Source organism: Acomys russatus, chromosome X (genome assembly GCF_903995435.1).
Source record: "Acomys russatus chromosome X, mAcoRus1.1, whole genome shotgun sequence".
In the NCBI taxonomy this organism is placed as follows: Eukaryota; Metazoa; Chordata; class Mammalia; order Rodentia; family Muridae; genus Acomys; species Acomys russatus.
The window spans coordinates 16984267-17009968 of NC_067169.1; the positions used below are offsets into that span (position 1 = coordinate 16984267).

At 39.0% G+C, this 25702-nt stretch overlaps 1 protein-coding gene and 1 pseudogene across 1 annotated transcript in view; both read right to left on the minus strand.

Annotated features, from left to right (window-relative positions):
* Positions 1 to 3066: 3066 nt before the first annotated feature.
* Positions 3067 to 3630, minus strand: LOC127184735 (40S ribosomal protein S9-like; annotated as a pseudogene).
* A 5515-nt stretch (positions 3631 to 9145) lies between these two features.
* The window catches only part of Otc (ornithine transcarbamylase), a 66684-nt gene continuing 50127 nt past the window's right edge, over positions 9146 to 25702 (minus strand). The window contains exons 6-10 of the mRNA XM_051140997.1: positions 25408 to 25530; positions 19653 to 19706; positions 19406 to 19555; positions 16251 to 16388; positions 9146 to 9238 (exon numbers count right to left, since the gene is read on the minus strand). Of these exons, the coding sequence (XP_050996954.1) occupies positions 9179 to 9238; positions 16251 to 16388; positions 19406 to 19555; positions 19653 to 19706; positions 25408 to 25530 (525 nt within the window). The 3' untranslated portion in view covers positions 9146 to 9178. The remainder of the gene's footprint in view (positions 9239 to 16250; positions 16389 to 19405; positions 19556 to 19652; positions 19707 to 25407; positions 25531 to 25702) is intronic.

The window sequence follows — 25702 nt, forward strand, 5'->3', positions numbered from 1 at the left end:
TATAAATCTGTTGCATAGTTAAAATATCTGGTCAGAATTCATTTTTTATTTTTGAGATTAAAATATAATTATATAATTTCTTCCTTCCCTTTACTCTCTCTAAATGCTCCCATATGTCCCCTTGCTCTCTTTAAAATTCAAGGCCTCTTTTTTGATAATTGATGCCACATGAATATATATATATATATTATTTTTTTCAAAATATAACCTCCTCAGTCAGTATAATGCATGTTTTCAGAGCTGACCATTTGGTATAGGATCCTTTTTGTATCTGTCTAATTTTAAAGAGATAAAGCTTTCAGAGAAATATTCCATGATACAACTTATGAATATCCAATATAACCATTTATGCTCAAAACTTATATTTTCTAAAAGAATACATAGATGTTTACTTCTGTAATAAAATATTGTTGTGATAATAAATAGAATGCCATGCTGAAGAGATGGCTCAGTGGTTAAGAGCACACTGGCTGCTCTTCTTTTGGACTCCAGTTCAACTCCCAGCGCCCACATGGCAGCTCACAATCATCTCTAACTCCAGTCCCAAGGGATCCAATGTCCTCTTCTAGCCTCTGTATATACTAGGTATGTACATGGTTCACAGACTTACCTGCAGGCAAAACACCCATAGACATAAAAAGCTTAAAGAAAGAAATAGAATGGGCTCACTTAATGACCCAGTGAATGTGCCAGTGCTGCAGGGGAGCCTTTGGTAGAATAGCATCGCCTTCGCCAAATCTGATCCAAACCCAAGGAACAGCCTTGCTTCCCTACTGCTCTCATCGCTCCAGAATAACTTTCAAGGTCGCCTCCTTTGAGAGGTTTTCTCTAGGTACTACATTTCAAGCAATATGTCTATAGTTTTGGAAATCTTTTTGTAAAGCCCAGAGGCCCACACTCTCTCTGTTTCCATAAACCACAACTTTCCTAATTACTTTGATCCCATACCTAAACACATTACCTGGCATGATCTTAGATTAGTGCACACATATTAGCACAAACCTGGGCCTAAAATCTTAGATTGGTAAGATTTTTATTGTAACACTGTGTCACAAACATTTTTTGGTATCAAGGAGCTTTTCTCACTTGCTTTTGTTTGGATCCCTGAGGACATTATAGAGACATGATTCACAAAAAGTAGTCTCCAGACCTGACATACAAGGGAATGATCTGAAATGAATGGTGGGTAAAACTCTTGATGTTTTAGCATAAATTGAATTTGGACAACTAAGAGTATTCTTTCTAATCACACAGAGGCATTAAAAAAATAGCTAGGTTTGTTTACTTAAAACCTTGACTAAGTGGTAAAAAGTACCAGTATCAGATTTTTTTCTTTTTTTAAATTAAAAAAAAATTTTTTTAATTAATTTATTCTTGTTACATCTCAATGGTTATCCCATCCCTTGTATCCGCCCATTCCTCCCTCCCTCCCTCCCTCCCTCCCATTTTCCCCTTACTCCTCTCCTCTATGACTGTGACTGAGGGGGACTTCCTCCCCTTTTATATGCTCATAGGGTATCAGATTTTAACCTATGAATACATATCATTTTTATATTCTGTTTTGAAACTTAGCATGACCAGTAGACCTTGTACTACACAATGAACTATGAAAAAAAGTACATTTACAAGGTCACTTGTACAGTTTTTTGAATTATGTATTGTGTAGCCTGTATGCAATTTGTCACTAATCAAATAATAAATCAATTAGTCTATCAATTAATTAACTTTACATCCTAATTGCAGCTTCTCCTGACTCCTCTCCTCCTACTCCCTCCTTCTCACCTCCTCCTGTCCTCAGAGAAAGGGAAGTCCTCCGTGGATATTAACCAGCCTTGGCATATCAAGTTGCAGTAGGACTAGATACATTGCATCTTCTTCTACTAAAGCTAGACATGACAGGTCAGTTAGGGGAAAGGGATCCAAAGGCAGGCAACAGACTCAGAGACAGGCCCTCCTCCTGTTCTTAGGGGTCCTACATGAATCCCAAGCTGCACAACTGTTACATATGTGTAGGGAGCCTAGGTCAGTCCCATGCTTGCTTTTTGGTTGGTGGTTCAGTCTCTGTGAGCCCCTAAGGGCCCAGGTTAGTGGACTTGGTAGGTGTTTTGTGGTGTTCTTGACCCCTCTGGCTCCTATAATCCTCTCTCCCCCTCTTCCACAAGATCCCCTGAGCTCTGTCTAATGTTTGACTGTGGGTCTCTACATCTGTTTCCATCAGCTGCTGGGTGAGGCCTCTCAGATGATAGTTATGCTAGGCTCCTGTCTGCAAGTATAGCAAAAATATCATTAGTAGTGTCAGGGTTGGGTTCTCTCTCATGGAGTGGGTCTCAAATTCGACCAGTCACTGGTTGACCATTCTCTCAATTTCTGCTCCCTCTTTATTCCTGAACACTTATAAGCAGTAACAATTGTGGGTCAAAGATTGTGTGGCTGGGTTGGTGTCCCCATCCTTTATTATAAGCCTTGCCTGGTCACAGAAGATGGCCATTTCAGGTTCCATATCCCCTGTTGCTAGGAGTCGTAGCTACTACCTACTGGTCATCCTCAGATTACTGAAAGTTTCCTTTACCCCAGGGAGACTCAAGCATCCTCACTTCATCCTTCTTGTTACTTAGCTTCTTAGGTCTCTGCATTGTAGTATGGTTACCCTATACTTTATGGTAAATATTAAGTTATAAGTGACTACACATAGCATGTGTCTTTCTGGGTTTGGGTTACCTCAGCCAGGATGATCTTTTCTAGTTCCATCCATTTGCCTGCAACTTTCAAGATTTCCTTAGTTTTAATAGCTGAGTAGTATTCTATTATGTAAATGTACCACAATTTCTTTATCCATTTCCCATCTATCAGATTTAGCTTTCAATACTTAAAGAAGTGTTGTTGTTGTTGTTGTTGTTGTGTGGTGGTGGTGGTGTTGGTGGTGGTGGTGGTGGTGGTGAGTCCATTCCTTGTATTTATATTTATACCATCTATCCTACTCAATATCTTTGTCATGATTATATATAAACATATAAATGTTTTATTATTCAACTGGAAAACTAGAGAGTCCTCCAGTCCAGGAAGGTATTAATGTTTATCCTCTTCCCCATCATCACCAGCTTCAGCACCATTCTTTGCATTCTTCCTCTCCACTCGGCCTGGGTGGCCACCACCATAAGGAGAACAGTGGGAGAAGTCAATGTGCTTCTGGCAGTCCAGATGTTCACCACCTGCTTGTGGACCCTGATATGACGCTAGCCAATAAGCATGGGGGGGGGGGGTGTGAGCATGGTGAATAGATTTGGCCAAGCCCAGCTTAAAGTCCTGGATTTGCAGCCACCTCTCCAAGAAATCCTCAATCTTTAGGCCCATGATGTAATCCAGCTTCATCTTGCCCTCAACCAATACCCCAATTTGAGCAAGTTGCCTCAGTAGAAAAGACGCCATGGGTCCTTTTCGTCCAGTGTCAGCAGCTCCCAGCCATCCTTGGGGATCTTGGCCAGTGTAAATTTAACCATCCACACCTCACGTTTGTTCCAGAGTCCACACTCTCTGAGCAACTTCAGTTCCTGGTTGAGATGTGATTTTTTTGAAGGGTCTCCATGGCGTCACTTAAGTTTTGTGACAAACCCAACTTCTGGCAATGGGCATGTTTTCTCTAGGCCTGCTTTGCCTATGACTCATGCCTATGACAAACAGCGATATATATTTTTTCTTTCACACTTAATAATTCTTTAAAATAATTTAAGTATTGGAGGTTTTCAAACACATAAACAGTGAATAACATTTACTTAACATGTGTTCTGGACCATATACTAATATATATCATTTCATTTAATCTTCCCAATAACCTTGTGAGATGAGATGGACATTATTATTTGTGTTTTGTATATGATGAGAGCATAACAAAAAACAAGATGAAATATAGGCCTCAATGACTTCGAAGAGACTTGGGCTGTGTTAGCCATTTTACATTTATACTTCATGGCTGTGGGGATGAAAATAACTTCCATAATTCTTCAAACCTATGTCAGACCAGTGATTCTCAAACTGTGGTCCCTGGACCAACAGTACCAGTATCCCTGGGAATTTGTTAGAAATGGAAACAAGGCTCACAGTGGCTGATGGGGACTGAAGCAATAGTCACAGTGCTGGCATGCCTCTGAGCTTGGTCCTCTGCACATATCTTATGGTTGTTAGCTTGTCGGGTTTTTGGGATTCCTAACACTGGGAATGGATATGCCCCTGACTCTTTTATCTTCTTTTACAACCCTTTTCTTCTGACTAGGTTGCCTTGTCCAGCCTTGTTATCAGGGCTTGTATAGTCTTTTATAACTTGTTGTGTTTTGTTCCATTGAGATCGCTGGGAGGCCTACTCTTTTCTTAAGGGAAACAGAGAAATGGATGTGGGAGGGAGTGGAAGGAGTAGAGGGAAGGGAGGCTGTAGTTGGGATGCACTGTACGACAGAAAATACATAAAAAGGATAAAAAGAAAAAAATGAAGACCCTCAAGCCTCACTCTAGACCAGCAGAACCAGACATTTGGGGATGGGATTCAGTAATATGTGTTGTCAAGCCCTAGAGGATTCTGTCTCACCATCAAATGAAAGAACTATTAAAGTGTGACAGTGCTACCTAAGAAAGCCAAAGCAAAGGGCTGAACCATTAAACAGCTGTAAAGCTTGCCCATCTACAGCAGTGCTAGGTTGCCTTAGTAATACATCACAAGTACTGTGTTGGTTAGCTTATGTCTGTTACTCTGAAGTGAAGCATACTGATCTCGGTTCTGTCCCATCTAGGTGATACATTCTCTGTTATGAATTTGAACACGTTAGAAGAAAATACTTGCTCTTCCTAATATTCAGAATACCATTGTATGATCTTGGTAACTGAATTGGCAACTGGGTACAACCAACTAAATAAAGGCTTGTCAGCATTTGTCTAATGGCCTCTTCCTACTTCTCCTTTGATGCCAAAGAAATGAGTAATATAGTACCTTCCACCTCTCAAAATATCTTATTCAACAACATCTTCCATCTAATTCCCTGAGATCAGAGCCAGGAGTGGAAATTCTTCTGTAAGCTGTATATCAAGGAAACATTCTCAGAAGAAAGGAAACAGATTCGGCCAGTGAGGGGAAGCTAAGTATATTGGTGGCAAGATGGCAATGAATGCAACTTCCTGGTTAAGATGTTCTCTGAATCCTGATAGCAGTCGTTCAGCGAAATGGACAGCTGAAAGCCTCTAACAGAATACCCTAATAACAGCTGGGGCAGGGAAGGTGAGAGGATAAATACAGGCCAAGAGATGAGGATGGAACTCCACCAGCAACTTCTACATGGATGATTTTGTGACTTTCCATAGTTTTAGATTCTGCCTCATGTGGGAACCTTCCTCCTATCTAGCCTCTGATCTGAAAGAGCAGTAACTCTGAACCAGTCAGCCTCCTATTGTTAACCACATCTATAGATAAACCAAGCTAAGTGGCTATATACTAAATAGTTTATAAAGAATTGCTTAGTGCAAGAATTACCCTTCTCAGTTGGGTATGAATTGATTTTAGAAACACTGTTGTTATTTCTTAGGCATTTCCCGCCCCACCCCCACCCCCAGTCAAATGAAGGTATAGATGGATTACTGTTAAATCCTGATCTATTTTTAAATTTTATTTGCCTAGTGCTTTTATTCAGAAAACAGTTGTTTCACAAAAAGCATGGATTGGAAATTAAATCTAGTGCTATTGACAAAAATTAAGTATTAATAAGACAAACGTTTTAGCCCATGACATGGACTTCATGCCATTTGGTAAAACTATATTTTGTTTTTTGTTTGTTTGTTTTTTGTTTTTTGAGACAAGATTTTTCTGTGTAGCCTTGACTGTCCTGGACTCACTTAGTAGACCAGGCTGTCCTCAAACTCACAACAATCCACCTGCCTCTGCCTTCTGCGTCCTGGGATTACAGGCGTGTGACACCATGCTTGGCTAAGACTATGTTTCTTTTAGCAATAATTGACATTACTTTTTCTTGATAATTTTTAAGATGAATTTTTTTTACAGTATCACAGAACTGCAAAATTGATCCTCAAATCTTTGTTTCGATGATCTGCATCATGTATACATACCATACAAAGTCATGAAATGGCATCATTTTTCTACTATAGACTCTTCAGGAACCTTTCAGAAAATGAGGCAAAACAAGGCACTTATCTAGGCTTATGGAGCACTGAAAACTGTACCCACTGTGGGGAGAAGTCCAAATGGCAACAACAAAAGGCACTTCTGGCTGAAAGGTCTGTTTGGCAACATTTGGCTTCATCCAGCAACTGATGGGAGCAGATGCAGAGACTCACAGGCAAACATTAGGCAAAGCTTGAAGAGAGTCACCAGAGAATCTAAGCAGATCTCATAGGGGCTCACAGAGACTGTAGCACCAATCATGGAGCCTGTATGGGTCTATGCTACGCCTTCTGCATATATGTTATGGTTGTGTAGCTTGGTGTTCCTGTGGGATTCCTAACAGTGGGACTGGGGGGTAGGTGTCTCTGACTCTTTTGCCTGCTCTTGGGACCCTTTTTCTCCTACTGTGTTGCCTCATGCAGCTTTGACATGAGGGTGGGTGCCTAGTCTTATTGTAATTTGTTATACTATGTTTGGTTCATATCCTTGGGATGCCTGCTCTTTTCTGAAGGGAAATGGAGGAAGAGTGAATCTGGGGGAAAGAGGAAGAGAGGAAGTCTGTGTGTGAAAGACAGACTGGTAGAAGTGGAAGGAGGGGAAACTGCAGTCAGGATGTAATGTATGAGAGAATCATATATATATATATATATATATGATTCATATATATTATATGATGTGTATATAATATATATGAAATATGAGACAATAAACTGTTTTTCTGGAACAAAAGTTAATCTAAAAGTTGATCACCAAAGCTTCCACAGCCCTACTGATAATTCTTTCCCAAAGTAGAAATCATTGCAGTGTAATTATGCATGGTTTTCAACTCCCAATGTTACAGTGGAAAAAGCCTGGAAGAAAATAACTTCTTGGCTACTCTTATTAATTAAATGAATGGAATTTCTTATATATTTCAGGGACCCAAGGGGTCACTGTTAGAGTTTTGTTAACCTTTGGAGATGTAGTAGTTATATATAGGAGTGAGGGAGAGCAAGGAAGAAAGTGTAAGGAGATACAAATAGCATTGATAAAAATTTAAGGTTGAACTTTCTTCCTTCACTGTTTTTTTTCTGATGATATAAGGTTTTCTGAAAAAAGAAAAGCTTTCAGAGCTAACAATTTCCTTCCAGTTTTGTTTGGAATAGAAATAAAGTCATGTGGAACACAAAGCTTGGAGAATTTTGAGGAAAAACTGACTCCATTTTTAAGGAAAAAAAAAAAGATTACAAGTTATTTCTGTTTTAGAAACAACACTAGTCTATAAATTTGGACCAGGAAACATATGAAAGGCCATTGCTATGGGAGACCAAGTAGTACTTGCAAAGATATGACTTTGTGTATGTGTATATGTGCTTGCTCATGTGTAGATATGAAGGCCAAATGTCACCGAGTGTCTTCCTCAATAACTCTTCTCATTATCTCTTATGATGGGTTGACTCACTAAACCCAGTGCTTACTTACTGGCTAGACTGACAGTGAACTCTGGCTATCAGCCTGTTTCCACATCCCATGCCATGTTAGGGTTACAGGTGCATGAGCCACACCTAGCTTTTCAAACATGGATTCATGGCCTTATGTTTGTGTGGCAGGTACTTCACAAACTGAGCCAATACCCTGGCCCCACTACGTTTAATGTAGTAGTTTGAAGGTGAGCCTTTTATAGTCCATGTGGTACCTGATGGTTGAATTGCTCCAATATTCTTTGCAGAAAGAAGATATTCCAGTAAACCCATTCTCTTTCTCTCTTAAGTGCTTCCAATAAACTTCAATAGATGTGAAGGTCACTTTTGACATTTACTGGAAATTTTTATATTTTTCATCACATTACAGAATAATGTTTTATTGTATCTTCATTGTAAATCTAATTTTTATTCATCTCTTGCTTACTCATTTAAGTTATTAATGTCTGTTAAAGGATATCAGTTGACCAGACTGAAAACATTTATTAATAGAGGTGGAACATAAAGTAAATTACATTATTTGGTCATGTGTAAAATATGTTATTTTAAAGAACAGTCACCTATGTTATTTAAAATTTCAACCTAAAATATTTAAAATCATATTATAGTCACTTGATGACAGAAAATTTGATCATCCACAAAGGAGATCTACTACAACTGTGGTGATCCCAGATAGCGAGAAAAAGACAAGCTAAAATTTGGCAAACAGTAGATTTATGGAAACAATCAATGTGTGCTATGAGTATATTTGTGATTACCACTGAGGTGAAAAAATCAACTTGCTCCTACTTGGAAAAATAGGAATTAAGGACTATGCCATTCTCTAATGGACCTATGTTCCTGGATGGGTACCCACAGCTTTACCATATGTTAGAGAGCTTCTTTCCATTTGCAACATGAAGTAATCAATACATAGAGAGATGTATGCGCTTGAAGGCCTCCCATCTTTCCATAGATGATTGGAAAGATATTTCAGTATGGGCAAGTTGTTATTTTTAAACAATAACATGATCTCTGTGACTGCTCATCTTCCTCGTTGGCCTAAAAATTGTACTCTCTTTGCAGGATGTATATCATTCGATTTCCTCATTGGTCTTAAGGCCCACGAACAGAACCTACAGACTTACCAGCAGTTGACTGTCTGTCAAATATTTATTTATAAACGAGTGCAGATAATCATTTATTAAGGTAATAAGCACAGATTACATTTAATGACTTAGACACTATTCATTGCAAGCAGAGTGTTTGGTGTTTAGCAGAAGGAAATGTGTATGGTAATTAAAATGAGACTCAAATGTAGTTCAGAAGTTGTGAATTGAAGAGAGTGTTTAAGCCAAGTAAAGTAGGATAAGAAAGTGCCTTGGCACTTCAACTAGAACCTTCAAGAAAGTCTCACAATGACAAAGCAATAACAGACACTACTCATACCATTTACTAGGGATTCATTTATAATTTTAAATTCTTCCCACAGGCTGACTTATGCCGTTGCTTAAAAAGCTTTTTTTTTTTTTTTCCTCTCTCTCTCTCTCTCTGTCTGTCTCTCTCACCACACATCACAGCATCAGAACTTTGGCTTCTGGAGCATAGGCGAGTAGTCTGTCAGCAGAGATACCATAACAGCCTGGGATGACAGAAGAAAGAGAAATAAATGGAAAAACATTAACAATGGTCTGCCTTGGGACATAAACCAAAAGAATTAGTTTTCAACTTTTCAAGCATAGAGCTAATATGTGTTTTCACAAGGAAATGATAAAGGAACAGGTCTCAACTAATATTTATTTTTGTTTGGATAAAGGAAGGTCCTAAGGGATTAGACAGACCCAACTATATGCAGAAACACCGTGGTTACTGAAGACCCATTCTAGGTCAGAGACTTGAAATGTGATGCCATGGTGCTTGTAATGATTGGGATTTCCAGTCATTAGTTAGAACACGGGTACTGGCTACTTCTAGAGCAACGGAATCCCTCCTATCCCAGTTCCTCTTGTGTACTCTGTGCTTTGGCCACTTGGGACCTAGAGAATTGGGAGAAGCCATATGTAAGTAATGAATGGAAAGTATTCGGGCTAATGAATGAATAATGTCTGCTCTCTGAATATTTGTCTTCGATAGAAGAGGATTAACTTTACAGACAAGAGTAATTTGGTCTTGGGCTGTCAACCACAAGTAGTTACTGTCACGTTTACTCTTCCCAATATCCATGGTAAGGACAGTAGAAATATTATCAGAAGCAACAATAGTGACCATACGTATACAAATGCTCATTTTAGTACTTGTCAGTATACTAAATACCATATTATGTGTCAGTCAAAAATAGTCGACCTCCCCTTATTTAATGAAATGACCTCTTAAGGTGGTTCCTTTCATTGTCACTTAGAAATGAAAGCACAGATAGTGCAGAAATGGGTTTAACCCTAAATTCTAATCCTTTTTTTGAGACAGGGTTTCTCTGTGTAGCCTTGGCTGTCCTGGACTCACTTTGTAGACCAGGCTGGCCTCGAACTCACAGCGATCCACCTGCCTAAGCCTCCCTGAGTCCTGGGATTAAAGGTGTGCACCACCATACCCAGCTCAGTTCTACTCTTTTTTTTTTTTTTTTAACCCTATAAGAATTTGTTTATTTTCCACTTGCAAAGCTGGGAATGCCCAACATCAACGCCAAATGTTTCCCCTTTTGTGTCAACGACACTAATGGCACTTTCTTTTCTGGGAGCTTAGGTCACACCTCAGTCTGAATCCTAGTGTCTATCCACTTCTGCTTCCTCAGCAACATTAAAATTCACAGCAGTGATTTCTCTATTCTCTCATATATAGATTCTTCCTGTTTTTGTTTTTTTTTTTAATTTATTCTTGTTACATCTCAATGTTTATCCCATCCCTTGTATCCTCCCATTCCTCCCCCCCCCCCATTTTCCCATTATTCCCCTCCCCTATGACTGTTCCTGAGGGGGATTACGTCGACGCAGATTCTCTTGCACTTCAAGCAGCTATCCTGTACAAGCGTCCTCAGGCTACAGAAGAAACACAGTGTTGTATTTCAAAGAAGTTCACTGACTATGCTTTAAATTCACTTTATTTTAATTGTGTCCATATGTGTGCATCTCTGTGTAGGTATGTGAAGATGCCCACCGAGTCCATAGCACAACTCTGGATCCCCTGGAACTGAAGTTCGCAGGTGGTTATCAGCTTCCATTTCTGGATGCTGGGACTGTCCTCTGCTAAAGCAGTATACCTCCCTAACTGTGGCACAATGTCTGCAGCCCCTTGAAAGTACTTTTAAAGAGCTAGCCTGTGCTAGCTAGGTGGTAAGAGATATGAGATGTAAACAATACAAATGAGGTACAAGTCTTCTGAATAGGGGATAGTAAAAAGTGGATGTGCACTTGCTTGTCCTGGGACTCTGACCTCTGTGCTCAGATGCCTCTTATCTCATTAAGTCCTCAAGTCCATTTGAATCTGTTTCTGTTTTTAGTCTTGATTTTTTTTTTCGTGTGACCAAATTTGGTCAAATGAAGTTAAGATAGTGTCCCAAGATCAGAGGACCAAATTTAAACCCAGTTTTTCCAAGCCTACATTCCTAAATCAGTATCCTATACTGCCTTTAGAGTAGGAAAAAAATGGAACACATATTTCAGGTATGATGCAAGCCCTCTTTTAGGCACAATGCACAACTTCACAGACAAGGCTCTCAGGGATGATCATTTTCTTTCAGTGTGAGGTCAAGTAATAGGCAAGCAAAAATGCAAGGTGCTACTTGGTTAAAAGGATGCTGGAGAGTAGACAGTCCAGGGAGGCCTTAGTAAAGCAAGGTGTTGATAAGAAGTACCCACAGAGGACATTCCAGGATAAAAATGTCTAGTAAGTAAAACCTTTTAAGCTATTGCAGGAGTTTACAGGTCTGCATCTCTGGTTTCCTTTATTGCTCAGTCATACAATATGTCAGGTTTATCTTCACAAAACAAAACAAAATGTCTAGAAATGGACAGTGTTGCCAGATAGAGTCAAATTATAATTTATATTTATGTAGGGATATCATCTAAATGATACTATTTTTTTTTTTACTGTAAGTATGTTCTAAATGGTGTGTGGAATATACTTACATTAAAATTTTCATAGTTTATTGAAAATTGCAATTTAATGGGGCATACTGTATTTTATATGGCAATCGTAGCTTAGAGAGAAGAGTACTATGAACTGTATTTGAAAAGGTGTTACATACTTCCAGACCATCCAGATAAGACTGCTTTTAAGCATAGAATTTTATTTTAGTTTAATTAACTAATTTTGTTTTGCTTTGTTTTCCAAGACAGGGTTTGTCTGTTTAGCCCTGGCTGTTTTGGAACTCCATCTGTAGACCAGGCTGCCCTCAAACTCAAAGATTCGGCTGCCTCTGCCTCCTGAGTGCTGGCATTAAAAGTGTGTGCCACCACTGCCCTGCTTAATAATAGAATTATTTTTTAAAATTTAGTTTATTATAATTTATTCAGATTACATCCCGATTGTTATCCCCTCACTTGCATCTTCCTGTTCCCACCCTCCCTCCCTCTTCTACCTTATTCCCCTCCCCTAGACCTCTGACAGAAGGGGACATCCTTCCCCACCATATGACCACAGCCTATCAGGTCTCATCTGGAGAGTCTGCTTCCCCTTTGTGTGCCACCCGGCCTCCTCACCAAGGGGAAGTGATCAAATAGGGAGTGCCAGAGTTCATGTCAGAGACAGTCCCTGCTCTCCCCACAACCATGGAGAATGAACTGTCCATTGGCTAGATCTGAATACGGGATCTAGGTTCACTGTACGCATTGTCCTTGGTTGGAAAAACAGTTTGTGCAGGCCCCCCTAGGTCTAGTTCCCCTGGCCTTGATGGTCTCCTTGTGGGACTCCTGGACCCTTTGGGTCCTTCCATTCCCCCGTTCTTCCATCCCACTCTCAGCACAATTATAGAATTTTTAAAAGAGTCTCTTTTAAGTTGCTTTAGTACCATGGGCTTAAAAAATGTAAAGGAAAAATATACTAGGAGTTTTGTAAATATTACTTTCTTACTAATCATGGAAAAATACAAAACCCAACTTTCTGGAGAGGAAAGGGTGCCTTTTGTTTCTGTTTTTAAGCAAAAGAGTCTAAAGCTCTGTGCACTGTGCACAGAATGCTGTGTTCACGATACTATTGGGAATGCATCTGTGGGAAAGTACAAAGGAACTGTAAGAGCACACTTTTCCTTTAAAGATCTTATCCAGGTTAGGAATAGGTTCTACATTCTGGGAACCTACAATAGTCATTGTATGAACCTCAGATGTGGAAGCCAGGTAGTATTTTTCCATTTTCCATCCATCCTGCTTTTAAATGAAGCCATATAATAGAACCTCATTCTCTGGAGTAGTGCTGTTCAATAGAACTGTCTGCAGGGGTGAAAACACATTGCCTGTGCTGTCTAATGTGAGAGCCGCTAGCTACAGACAGTATCGAACACTTAATGTGGGGTTTGAGGTTAGTTTAACCAAGGAACTGAATCTTCAATTTATTAAAATTTATTTATTTTTTTTATTAATTTATTCTTGTTACATCTCAATGTTTATCCCATCCCTTGTATCCTCCCATTCCTCCCTCCCATTTTCCCATTATTCCCCTCCCCTATGACTGTTCCTGAGGGGGATTACCTCCCCCTATATATTCTCATAGGGTATCAAGTCTCTTCTTGGCTATCTATGTGTACCTAATGGCTCCTGTTTGGTATGGTATTGTCCATTTAGAGCATCCTGAAAAAAATCACAGTGGTGCTAAATCTAAAGGCCATTCTTAACAAGCAAAGAATAATTTTATTGCCTATAAAATAGGAATGCAGACTAGATGACTTCCGAGGTCTCATCCTGCTTGAAAATGTTCTGCATTTAGATACTGTAACAGGCTATGTGAGGGCTGTGTATTATTCTTTTGTATTTTCATTTTAAATCCCTCCATGCCTGGCAGAGAATTTGACAAAGTTTAAAAACTCAACTCATGTGGCTGAAGTGGACTGATCTCCAAGGGACCTCTAGATTTTCCAGGTCAGGCACCAGGAGTCCAGCCATGGACCAACACCTTTTCAGTATTCATGCCAAGAATGTTAATTAATCAGATATGCCCCTCTTTCTGTTCTATACCACAGACAGATACACAAAGTAGCTTTAATGACTTGAATCAAAGTAAGCCTCAATTGTAATCTCCATGACTCTATAGCTTGTATTGAGGCAGTTTAATAGAAGGCATTTCTTCACAGCCAGTTCTGCATTCTATGATTCTCTATATTCATTTTACCATGGCCCTACTTTCTAGATTTCATTAAGATAAATCTTTTCCCAACGAGAGTATTCGAACGCAATGGTGCTGGTGAGACAACAGTAAGGCCTAGATGGATAAAGTGGGCTGGAGAAGTTCACTGTGTGAATGTATGTTCCCGTAAACATTTTAACTACATCAATACATTATACAGTTGTTTGGAAGTAAACAGGACTTAAACATGTTGTATAATATGCTTTAAATTTTCAGAAATAGGGCTTGGAGAGATGGCCCAGTGGTTAAGAGCACTGTCTTGCTTTTCTGAAAAGGACCCAGGTTCAATTCCCAGTACCCACATGGCAGCTCACAACTGCCTGTAACTCCAGTTCAAAAGGATATGATACCTTTACACTAATGAAGCAAATAAATTATTCTTTAAAAATTCAGAGATACAGACTATCTCCATATTTGAGAATTTAGAATATTTTAAAGCATTTCCCCTAGTATTTCTACAACCTTCCTTAAAAAATTTTCTTGGATCATCTTTGGAACTTCAGTTGCCCTGTGGTAAAAAATAGAGTTGTGAAGGGGAATTTTACTATGTCTTTTCATAAGGTGATTTTGAAGAGCTTCCATTTTTCTATTTTCCTCATCTTGAGCTTTAATACTCAAAAATGTGGTCCAAAGGCAATGGCACTTGAATTATCTAGGTTCTCTTTAGGAATATCAACTCTCAAGCCCCTTCACAGAATTAGCAAATCCACACTCTTACTTAACAAAATACTGAAAGAAACATTAAATCTTCAGAGACTAGGCCGGATGACAGAGCAATTGCAGCTTTAGCACAAATTAGTGTCCTGCTGTTCATTGTATCAGATCAACCCTGACGAAAATAATGATGATGTTAACTATGGTAATATTTATAATACCTTAGGCACTATACTAAACGTTTAATGTATTATTTAATGTTTGCAGCCATCCTGTTCTCACTGATGGATAAATAAAGAATTAGAAGATAGTACATCCCAACTTAGTTTACTCTACTATGGTGATTAGAAGTTAATACAACATTTCCCAGGCTTCCTTGATGCCTTAGTACAGGAATGGCAATAAGTTTCATCTACGGAAGTAGTAGATATACAAGTGAACAGCATGCAATAGAAACCATTCTCTGAGAGATTGAATCTTCTGTTGCACGCGCAGGTTGAAGTATCTGGTTCAGCTCGTGCATCTAATTCCAGCAGCCCTAGCTACTAGGCTGTGGGAGGTTGTCGTTTTGGTTTTTCTAGCTATAAAACATCCACAGTGGTTTGCTGTAATTTTCCTGCCTGTAGTGTCCTTGATATGTGGTGCTCCATAATGATTCACTGTATCCCTTTTCCCAAGAGATTTGTAATGTCTATTAATTAGCCTCTTTCCATCTATCCACCTAGGCTAGAGTCTGTTCTTGGCAAGTACGACTCTGCTAGTACTATAAATGAGATCAGATAAATTGCTCAAAAATGGAAATGCTAACTTATAGCATATGTGTATTCAATTTTCCATACACATTTCCCAGTGAATGTTGCAAAGCATCTGAAGGTTACTATTTCTTAGCATATCAGTGATAAAAACCAATGGCTTCATCTGAAAGGGACTAATAACGTCTGAAGTAATATTTGCCATAATTTTTGGAAATGTTCTATGACTATTAACACATATGGCTAAATTCAAACAGAACTACAGTTAATTGGTTATGGTATCCAGAAAAGAATAAAAAATGGAAAAGAAGGGAAGAAGGAAATGATATTTTTTGAATGCCCATTTTATACCAGGCACTGAATTAGGAGTTTCAATGAACACAGACAGCTTTAAAAAATAAAAATTCTATACATGTAACAATTGGCAAATAATAGTAGCCACTTCTTATGGCAATAAAAGTTTTTATTACTCGATGAATTTGGAAGAGGATCAATTTTACTTCATTAAAATATGTTGTGCATGCTAATAAGAAACACTTGTTGTTGAACTTTATGGACAAAATTAGATACCAGACATGCAAAATGGCTCAGCAGGTAAAGACTACTTTCTACAAAACCTGAGGACCTGAGTTTGACCTCAGGACCTACATGGTGAAAGCAAAAACCTGACACGTGTAAAAAACAAATTCCTCCTATTTCCAATTGTATGCCTTGTTAAACATGTCACATCCCTCCCTGCACACTCAAAAATAAATAAACTATAATTTTAAATTAAAAATAAATGTCATAAGAGCACTCAGTATACTTGAATAACCGTGGGTGCTTATTCATTACCCCAAAGCATGAATTGCCAAGTTGGAAGTACACTTGGAGTATATTTGTCCTTCCACCAACCCGCATCCCACACTTGTTTCTCACCATGATTGTCCATTTCCTATTTTCTGCCTCTGGAAACACTAAGGATCGTGGAGAATAAAACACCTCATCATCCACTTCTTCTGGCTTTCTAGGCAAGCAGTGTAAAAATGTCCAGTCAGATGCAGCAACTTTAGCAGTCTAAGGAGATGGGGATAAGATCACATTTTGAGTATTAACTCTTATTTGTGGCAGTAATATATACATTCTTCAGTATTTAATGATACATTCATCCTGGCATATTGTATCACTACAAGACAAAGGGGCAGAGGGAAGTTTTTGGTTGAAGAAACATAGGACAGTGCATTAATTCATTCAACCTATAGAATTTGGTAGTCAGTCTTTTAAATTTGGGAGAGCATCACTCCAAATTAAATCAGGAATTCACTTTTCTGGTATTCTGTCTTAGTGGGACAATGGTCATTATAGTAAAGAACTTTCCTGATACGTAGTCGATAGCAAAAGTTGCTAATATACAAAGAAGTTACTTCGATGCAATGGTATTACATTTTGAGCTTTTTTTTCCCTTTTAAATTATGAGTTTTAGCATTTGAAGCATACTTTGTCACAAATTAAAATAATTTTGAAGAAAGCAGTGAGGTAGGAGTACAATGAAAAGGTACTAGTTATTTTCTTCCAAATGCAAATGTGCGAGCACTCTCAATTTTCACCCGCAGTTAATTCCCAAAAGTAACATTCCCCCATCCACTTCCATTTTTCACATACAGATTTAAAACTATATTGCCTCATACTTTTTTTTTAACCTCAAAATTACTGCCTTTGTACTGAAATTTTATTTCACTTCTAAGTTGAGAATAATTGAGCTTCTAAAGTACTGGCAAATGAGACGGGAAGGAGGTAGCATTTATACCTGTCATATGTCACTAAAATTATTCTTCTTCAAGCCTGCAGTACTGGCACCAGAAAATCACCCACGGCAAGCATGAGGCAAAGCATAGGTAAGTTAAAATAGCTCAACCAAATATTTGAAACATATGTGAGAAAAGATTAAACATGGTGTATAAAAAGCTCTTACAGCCAGTGGTAAAAGGGGAGGGATAGAAACCAAATAAAGATAGGATAGCACCTTAAAGACATAGAAATGCAATGACGAATCATTATGAAAAATGCTTAGTATAATCAGCAACAAGGCAAATTTTAGAAATCACAAGATATCATTTTCTCTTCAATTTATAAGATGTAGAATGTAAATAGAGCATAGAGTGTGTGTGAAGAAAGAACAATACTTTGCATCTGGAAAGATTTGAACTTTGTACTATTTATCCTGTTTGGATGAACATCATTGTATTTTTTTTTTCAAGTATATAACAAATCACAAAATAATTCTTCCTTCAAGGAAATATTCTGTAGTAAAACTTGACAAAGAAATATGAATAAGGATTTCATTGTAGAACTGTTTGAAATTAAGTTTTTAAAAATATAGATGAATATATCAATATGTGTAAATTATAATTCACTTGTGCTTTGGAATTCTATCTGCAATGCTGCAAAGAATAAAATATTCAAATAGAGTTAACCTCTGGAATTGAGTTGTGGTGATAAGCAAGTATCTGAGGTACTAGCGATGTTTCTCCATCTAGATGCTGGGAGTTAAGTTCACTTTGTGAAAATGGGATCATCTTTATATTTATGGTTTATGATTTTTTTGTTTACATGCCCGCTATTCAATGATGATGATGATGATGATGACGATGATGATGATACCTACTTCATTTTAAAATACCCAGGGGCTGAAGATATGTGTCAGCAGTAAAGAGTCCTCTGCCAGAGGACCTGGGTTTGATTTCCAGCACCTACATGGTGGGTCACAATTGTCTGTAACTCCATCTCAAGGGGATCCAATGCTCTCTTCTGGCTTCCATGGGCACTGCATGCACGCAATGCACAGACATACATGGAGGCAAAACACCCATACACATAAACACGAAAGTAAAACACTTTTAGAAGAAACTGAAAATATCTAAATGTATTGATAAGAAAATCTAAGTTTTGTTAAGTGGGAAAAAAAAACAAGTGAGAATAATATGTCTAAGATATCATGGATCAAAAACAAGCCAACACTTGTAGGTGAGCAAACATATGTAAATGTACAAAAATAGTATGGAGAAAACTACACATTGTTAAATAGTAGTTAGTTGTGGAAATAGTCACTGTTGAGAGAAAGGGGGAGGGAGAGAATAAATAAACATGTTGGTTTTAAACCTTGGTAAAGGGAGGCCATTTTTGCTTTGTTTTTCAAACTTTGATATGTAATAAAAAGAATGTTATCTCTGTTACTTTTTTCACAATTTTCATGCTTTTGTGTAATCACTGTCTCCACCCCAGTGTACTCCTGTCATTTGGGGCATGCTTTCAACAGAGGTTCTCAAAGTGTAGCCCTCAAGTAGCAGAATTGCACTGTCTGGGAATCAGATAGAGTGCAAATTCTTACATGCAGGACCCATGGGATCAGAAACCCTGGTGTTGGGGCCTTCCAGCTGAGGATAACAATACACACAGCTCATTCTGATGATTGCTCAAGATTGAAGCATAGTGTGTGTGAGGTGGGGGGCGGGAGTATAGCTCAGCAGTAGAGGTCTTTGCCTTACTTGCTTTAGGCCCTGGGCTCCAAGCCAATGTTCAGCATTGCAGACAACAAAAGAAAAGAGGTGAGGGAAGAGCAGGAAGCAAGAAAGAAGTGAAGATTGATATGCAGCTTTTCTGATCTTCCTGGAAGGCATTAGATAGAAGGGGCATCTCTTTGGAATCCCTGGGGACAGTTGGCAAAGCGATCATGGGTTTAAGAGACATTAGAAAACGAAAGCAAGAGCTCACATGGCAAGCACAGTTGCGGGGCAATTCTTATGGGAAAACCCTTAAGGAATTGCATGCATCTGAAGTAACCTGACGTCTCTGAACTTACACAGCGTAAAACATTTTGGGACATCTATTGTTGTTCGAGGGGGGAAAGCTTACTCTATGGCACAGGTTTCAGATTTCTTTGTCTCTTGGGGAGGAGAGAGATCTTATTGGGCTGCAGTGAGTCTTCTATAGAGTATAAAGGATCAGTTGACTGTCCCTAAAGCGAGTGAGCCATGAGGTGGTTCTAGTCTTTATGAATGCAATTAGTGAACCTTCAGAGAAGCATCAATTTGTACCTTCATGGTAACCTGGTAACCCTGGAAAGCCTGAAGACGCTTTTTCTTCTCCTCCTCTTGTCCCATGCTTATCCAAGTGTCCGTAATTAATACATTGCCTCCACGGGCTGCTTCCAAAGGATCATTTGTCATTGAAAACTTGGTACCGTTCTAGCAAAGAGAAGTTTGCCAGTTTAAAAAACACACACACACAAAAACTGTACAGGACACAGAAAGGCAATTAGAACATTACAAATAAAGAGCATACCTCCTTGGCAAACTGCTCTGCCAGCTTGACTACATTAGGATCTGGCTCATAACCCTGCAAGAAGAAAAACTAGCTGTTTTTAGGTAATTAGATATTTAATTATACACGGCACTATTTGATAACTCTTATATCTAACACATATATACTGTGTATTAAAACAAAACAAAATAAAGCCTAAAAATAGTCTTTCTCATTTCTCCTAAAAGATGTAGCTTATCCATGGTTAGGAGAGCACATTGAAGCTGTCATGGTGTCCTTTGGACTAGCTCTGTCTTCCTCAGTCATAAAGACAAAAACGTATCGTGGTAGTTTCAACCTCACGACAGACCTCCGCTTGGACTTTCAATGGCATAAGAGGGCTATATGGGTAATTGTGGAGCCTAATGCATTTTTATCTGCGCCTTTGCACACATGGCTCTTTTTTGGCTAGCATCCTTTCCCCTACTCTTTCCATTGACAGGTTTTTGAAGTCTCGGTTTGAATGACCACGCCACAGTAAAGCCCTCTGTGGCCACTCCAGTTAAGTACTGATGGACTCCTGCCTTATTCTTTTCCAAGAAAGTAGGATTTGCCTTGAAATGTCATTTATACATGTGTTTAGAATGGTTTGGAGAGGCAAGCAAGGTGCCCATAAAGAGACACTCATTCTTAGGATCAAATGAATTTGTACCTGGGTATCTTGTTTACTCACCCTGATCCCAGCTTTAATGGACATTCTGCAGGCAGCTAAACTGGCTAAAGCTACTATTGCCACACTGCCATGAACATCCTTTCCCCACCCTCTTGTCTATTTTAGGGACAACAGTGTGCCTGTTTAGTGCTTGCATCTTGTGTCAAAGCTGATTAAGCATCTCAAGCCTTTCTGCCTATACATCTCCTGTTTCCGTCTTTCATTCTCCTCAATATACTGCCACGAATAAGTCAATCTTCTTGTCCCTGTACACATTGCACCGTTTTCTACCATCCCACCCTTTCACCCTTGAATATCTCCTCCTGGGTGTCTTCATCAGAAAATGTCAGCTTATGAGCTCTAGCCTTACCTCCAGTGCCTCCATATGGAACTCATGGCAGTTCAAACTGCACAATCATGCTCAGGCCCTCCACCTTTCCCATGTTTATAGCATTTATTATATTTTTATTATAACTAATTATTATACTTATATACTATATTATATATTATATATAAATATATAATTAATATAATATAATAGTATATATTATTATTTCTCAATTTATAGCATATACTATAAATCAACTTTTACATGTTTTAAGTATGGATTTATACTGCATGCCTTGATATCTCCTTCACACCTCCACCACTGTGAATAATCATGACTAAAAGGATTTACTTACTCTTCCAAGTCACTATGGTGGTGCCAGAAGGCGGCCTTTATCTGTCTGCCCCCTTTGGACATTGCCTCAGCTATAGGTCACCTCACTCAAGCAGGCTTACCCTTCTAGGGCCTCTTATATTCAAGGAGTGATTGATAGGAAGATAAAAAAAAAACCAGACCCTCTCTGCCAAAGCCCAGACAGATCCAAATGGCCATTCCACATTAAAAAAAATGCTCTGTAGGTCAACTGAGAATGTGGGTTGAGCTCAAGTCATAGCTCAATTTCTCCCTCGCTACCCTACTGCTGTCCTACCCTGCCCTTTCCCACAGCCATTGATTTCAAGGACACACTGCCATGGGCATCTTGTACATCTACACACTAAAATCTCAGATTCTGCTTTCTGAGAAGCTCAGCTTGTGATGGGCAAGCCCACCTCCGCTTAGCTGACATCTGGCTTCCTTATACATACTTGTCTACTGTTGTCCTTCTTTTCTCACCAACTTTGGGAGAAAAGAAGCTGTCGCGATATGGAATATGACAGCTACAAGGTATTTTCAAAAGCAAGCTTCGATATGGCCAAACTGCAGATAGCTCTTGGAGTCTGGTTTATGGGGGTTGGGGAAAGTAGTTAATAAAAGTCTTTGAATTTGGTAGCTGATGTTGTGAACACTCGTGCAGGTAAATATCACTAACGAGACTTGGATATTACACCATGTGCTCACTGCTCTGAAAATGTAGTCCTCTCTTAAGAGAGGAGCATTTGGCCTCTCTGAGAATAATTATTCTGAGAGAAAGAATCAATAAGTCCTTAGGGAGCTAGAACTTGGAAATGAGAAAATCACCCAACCTTGCACACCCCGAGCCGTGACTTAGAATGCAGAGAGGGATTCTTTACTCACGTCTCAGTGGTCAATACTAAATCACTCATTGGCTTTTACATAAATCTTAAAACCAGATGAAGGAACTGATCCACAAACCAGTCTGAATATTCACTTAGAACACTGTTAAAATCATTACTGTCTGTGGCTTATGGAACACGTTTGTAAAGTCATGGATAGAATAGTAATTTCTTTTGAACATGTACGTTCCTCTTGGTTCAGGCATGAGGAAATGTATTACTTATGACTTTGGAAGCTGTTCAGTGTTTCTTCACCTTACAATGAATCTAGCTTTATCTTTAAGGGCAATAGTTCTACCAACAAGTGAAGACTTGATGGGCTAACTGCAACGTCTGCACTATCAGACTTTGCAGTAAGTTAAAAAAAAAAAAAACAGAAACAAAAACAAAAACACAAACGTGTTCTCACTAAGATTTAAATGGATTTTGGTATACTTTGTCTCTTAAATGAGTTTCCATAGAAGAACAATACTTAAATTATTCTATGATGTTGGAACTTTTCTTTGATGCTAAGAAAACATTTTTGATATGTAATAAAATGTTTAAACTGTATATTCAACAAAATGGAGCCATTCCAAAATCACCTTATAGCAGGAAAAATTATTGCTAATGCACATTTTTATCTGCAAAAGCAAATGCACTCACATTTTGCCTTAATATGCCTGAAGGACAACAGGCAAAGTGGAATGGCAAGTTCTCTGGCACCTATAATGAGAGGAGCAGTCTGGTTGCCAGAGTGGCCTTCTGAAAAAACACTTGTGAGTTCTGTGTCGGTAAGACACATGAGTAGCCAGTTGTGTCCCAAACAAGTTAATGACATCATTTTCTCTAGTGGTCTAGGGGAGTGCCTTTCTGCAGACCAGAGTTCTAGTGAGCATGTACTCAAGCATGTCACACCTGAGCTTTGGTTTCAGTGCATGCTAAATGAAAGGAGGATTTGTTGTAAAGGTCAACCCTCCCAGTTATTAAAATTTGCTGTACTAGGAGAGCTTCCATAGCATGCTATTATTGCATGTGCTTGCCCTTTTTTCTACAGCATGGTGGGCACGTTTGGGCAAATAATGTCCTTCAAAAAGTCATGCCCTAGAGATAGGGCATAACTCAGTGGCAACATACTTAGGTAGAATATATGAGGCTATAGCTTTGATCCCACTGCACTACACCACACACACACACACACACACACACACACACACACACACACACACACAGAAAGAGAGAGAGAGAGAGAGAGAGAGAGAGAGAGAGAGAGAGAGAGAGAGAGAGAGAGAGAGAGAGAGAGAGAGAGAGAGAGAGAGCCCAATGGGAAGATCAGAATGTAACTTCATTTGGCAATAGGGTCTTTGCATATATAAGTACTTAAGATGAGGTCATGGTAAGTGGCAGGAAGCCTAATTCTAATAAGCCATTATTTTGAAGAACAGGAACATTTGCATCTAATGATATATGGATGCAAAATGAAGATGACAGAGGAAAGACTTGGAGTAACTCAGGAAGAAGCCAAGCAAACAGACTATGGCTATGCCAACATCTAGATCTCAGACAACATGTGACTGTGGTTTTTGAGCCATCCAATTTGTGCCAATTTGTTCTGGCCTAGGAAACTAAGAGAGAAGGATGCATTGACCCAAACCAACTCAGCTAGAACACTAGAGACAATGATTTTACTAATGTGTGTGGGATTCAACGGACTATACAAGGGCCTCACCAACAAAGAACTTGCAGCTTTTTTTCCAGAAGGCCACTCTGTGGCTATCAGGCTGCTCTTCTCATTGTAAGTGCCAGAGAACTTGTTACTCCATTTTGCCTGTTGTCCCTCAGCAGGAACTGGTCCAGAAAGATGAAAACCTTCTCTCCTGACTCCGGGTTGGGAAACTCTAAAGCATACTTTACAATATAGAGCTCATTTTTTCTAGCACCTTAAGCTTCTTTTTGTTGGACTGGGCATGTCATGGCACTGGGGTGACCAAATTATCCTGGTTTTCCAAATACTCTGGAAATTTTATCATTAAATGCATCTCACCTTCAGAAATACCCTAGGTCAAGTGAAACCAGGATTGTTTGTCCCTATAAATAATACCCTTCCTTGATTCTTCCCTTTATATGATCTCTTCCTACTAGTTCCCTGTGAGTCTCCTAGGGATATGTTAGTAGGAAGCTCAGCTGAAGATGCTTGCCAGGGGTGGGGTGGGTGGTGAGTGCATGAGATACTCAAGGATTACTCAAGGTTACTATTGGGAGAAATCCAGCGAGTCATCTTCCCACTATAATCCACGTTCCTGGCAGTTGATAAATAAGCACCTCAAATTCAAGAAGCAGAAGCATGGAGAAAAAAAATGGAAGTCCCCCTAAATCCATCTTGGAGTGAGCCATGGGTGTGAACTATTAAGAAACAGCAAAGACGTGCTTGGTGAGAGACACACTGGCATGCCACGTGATCATTGTGAACAGTTTCTCTTCTAATGTCATGATTCATTTTCTTACCACAAATCAACACTTAGTTTCTGAAATAGTTTCTACTTAGGGGAATGTTCCTTTTTAAAAGACTCCTGAGATGACATCAGAAGCTAAAGAGGAAACATAATGGAGAGACAAGATCAGTAGGTCTGGGATATTTAAACTATTGTTGGCAGGTCCTTCAAGGCTGGCTTGCGTTTGATTCCCTTGTAGGGTTAATTCCTACCCATCCCATGGCTTGTTTATTCTTCAAGGGCAAGGATACCTTAACATAGGACTATTTCTAGGGGGATGCACACTACTTTATTTTAGTGTATTTATTTATGCGTGTATGTTATTATGCTGATCAAACATTTATGTGTTCAAAATTCAAACTATAGGAAAGAATATCCTCTGGTGGCAGGAACTCCCTTCTGCTTTTATTTATATAGAGGGGCAATGGCTACTACCATTTCTTTATATAGAAAGGGTTAATATATGAAAGAGTGGGCTTCCCATGCATTCTATGAAAATGAACAGGCTAGAAAAAAATGTAAGGGCACATGAGACTCAGATTTCAAAATCCAATGAGACATTGGATATGAGGTTTGAAATCTAAGGCTGGATGCTAGCAAGTGTGCCCTCCACATAGAACTGATTTTTTTGTTTGTTTGTTTCTTTACTTTGTTTTAAATCAAACTGCTGTACCGGAGCGATTACAGCACCATTTCCACGCACTGAGGATTTTACATTGTCTGGCTTTCACTGCTTTCTTCAGCCTGTGTGGTGATAATGCACAAAGATGCCAGTCATCACAATGACCAGTATCAGGGCATTCAAAGTCATAATTCAGATGGGCTTTTATCACAGAATCATAGAATAAAAGGCATCAGCCAAGGCTAGTTTCCACTATAGAAATGGAAAATTGGGCTCTTAAGAAGCCAGATAGTTATTCAATAGAAGAGTTGGTAATAGAGCATAAGTTGTGTGGCCTCAGCTCTGCTGTCCTTGGTCAGAAGCTTTGTTTTCACTGGGTAATAACATCTGATCGACAGGGAAGTTCTTTCAGGGCCGAAAGTTCCCTACCTTTGGAGTAGCTGCTTGAAGGTGCATCCCGAATTTTGCAGCACTCATCATGATGGAGTGCAGGATGTTATTCCCATCCCCTATCCAGCTGAGGGTAAGACCTCTGAGAGAGCCGTAGTGTTCCTACAAAACAAGAGGGGAAGGGGATTAAATGTAGGAAGGAAACCAAATTTTATGGAACAGTTACTCAAGTTAAGATAAAGGAAAGATTTGGCCTAGCAATAAATGCATTATTAGAATGAATAGACTATATTTTGCATTGTATTCACTAATAAGAACACACAGTCACAAAACA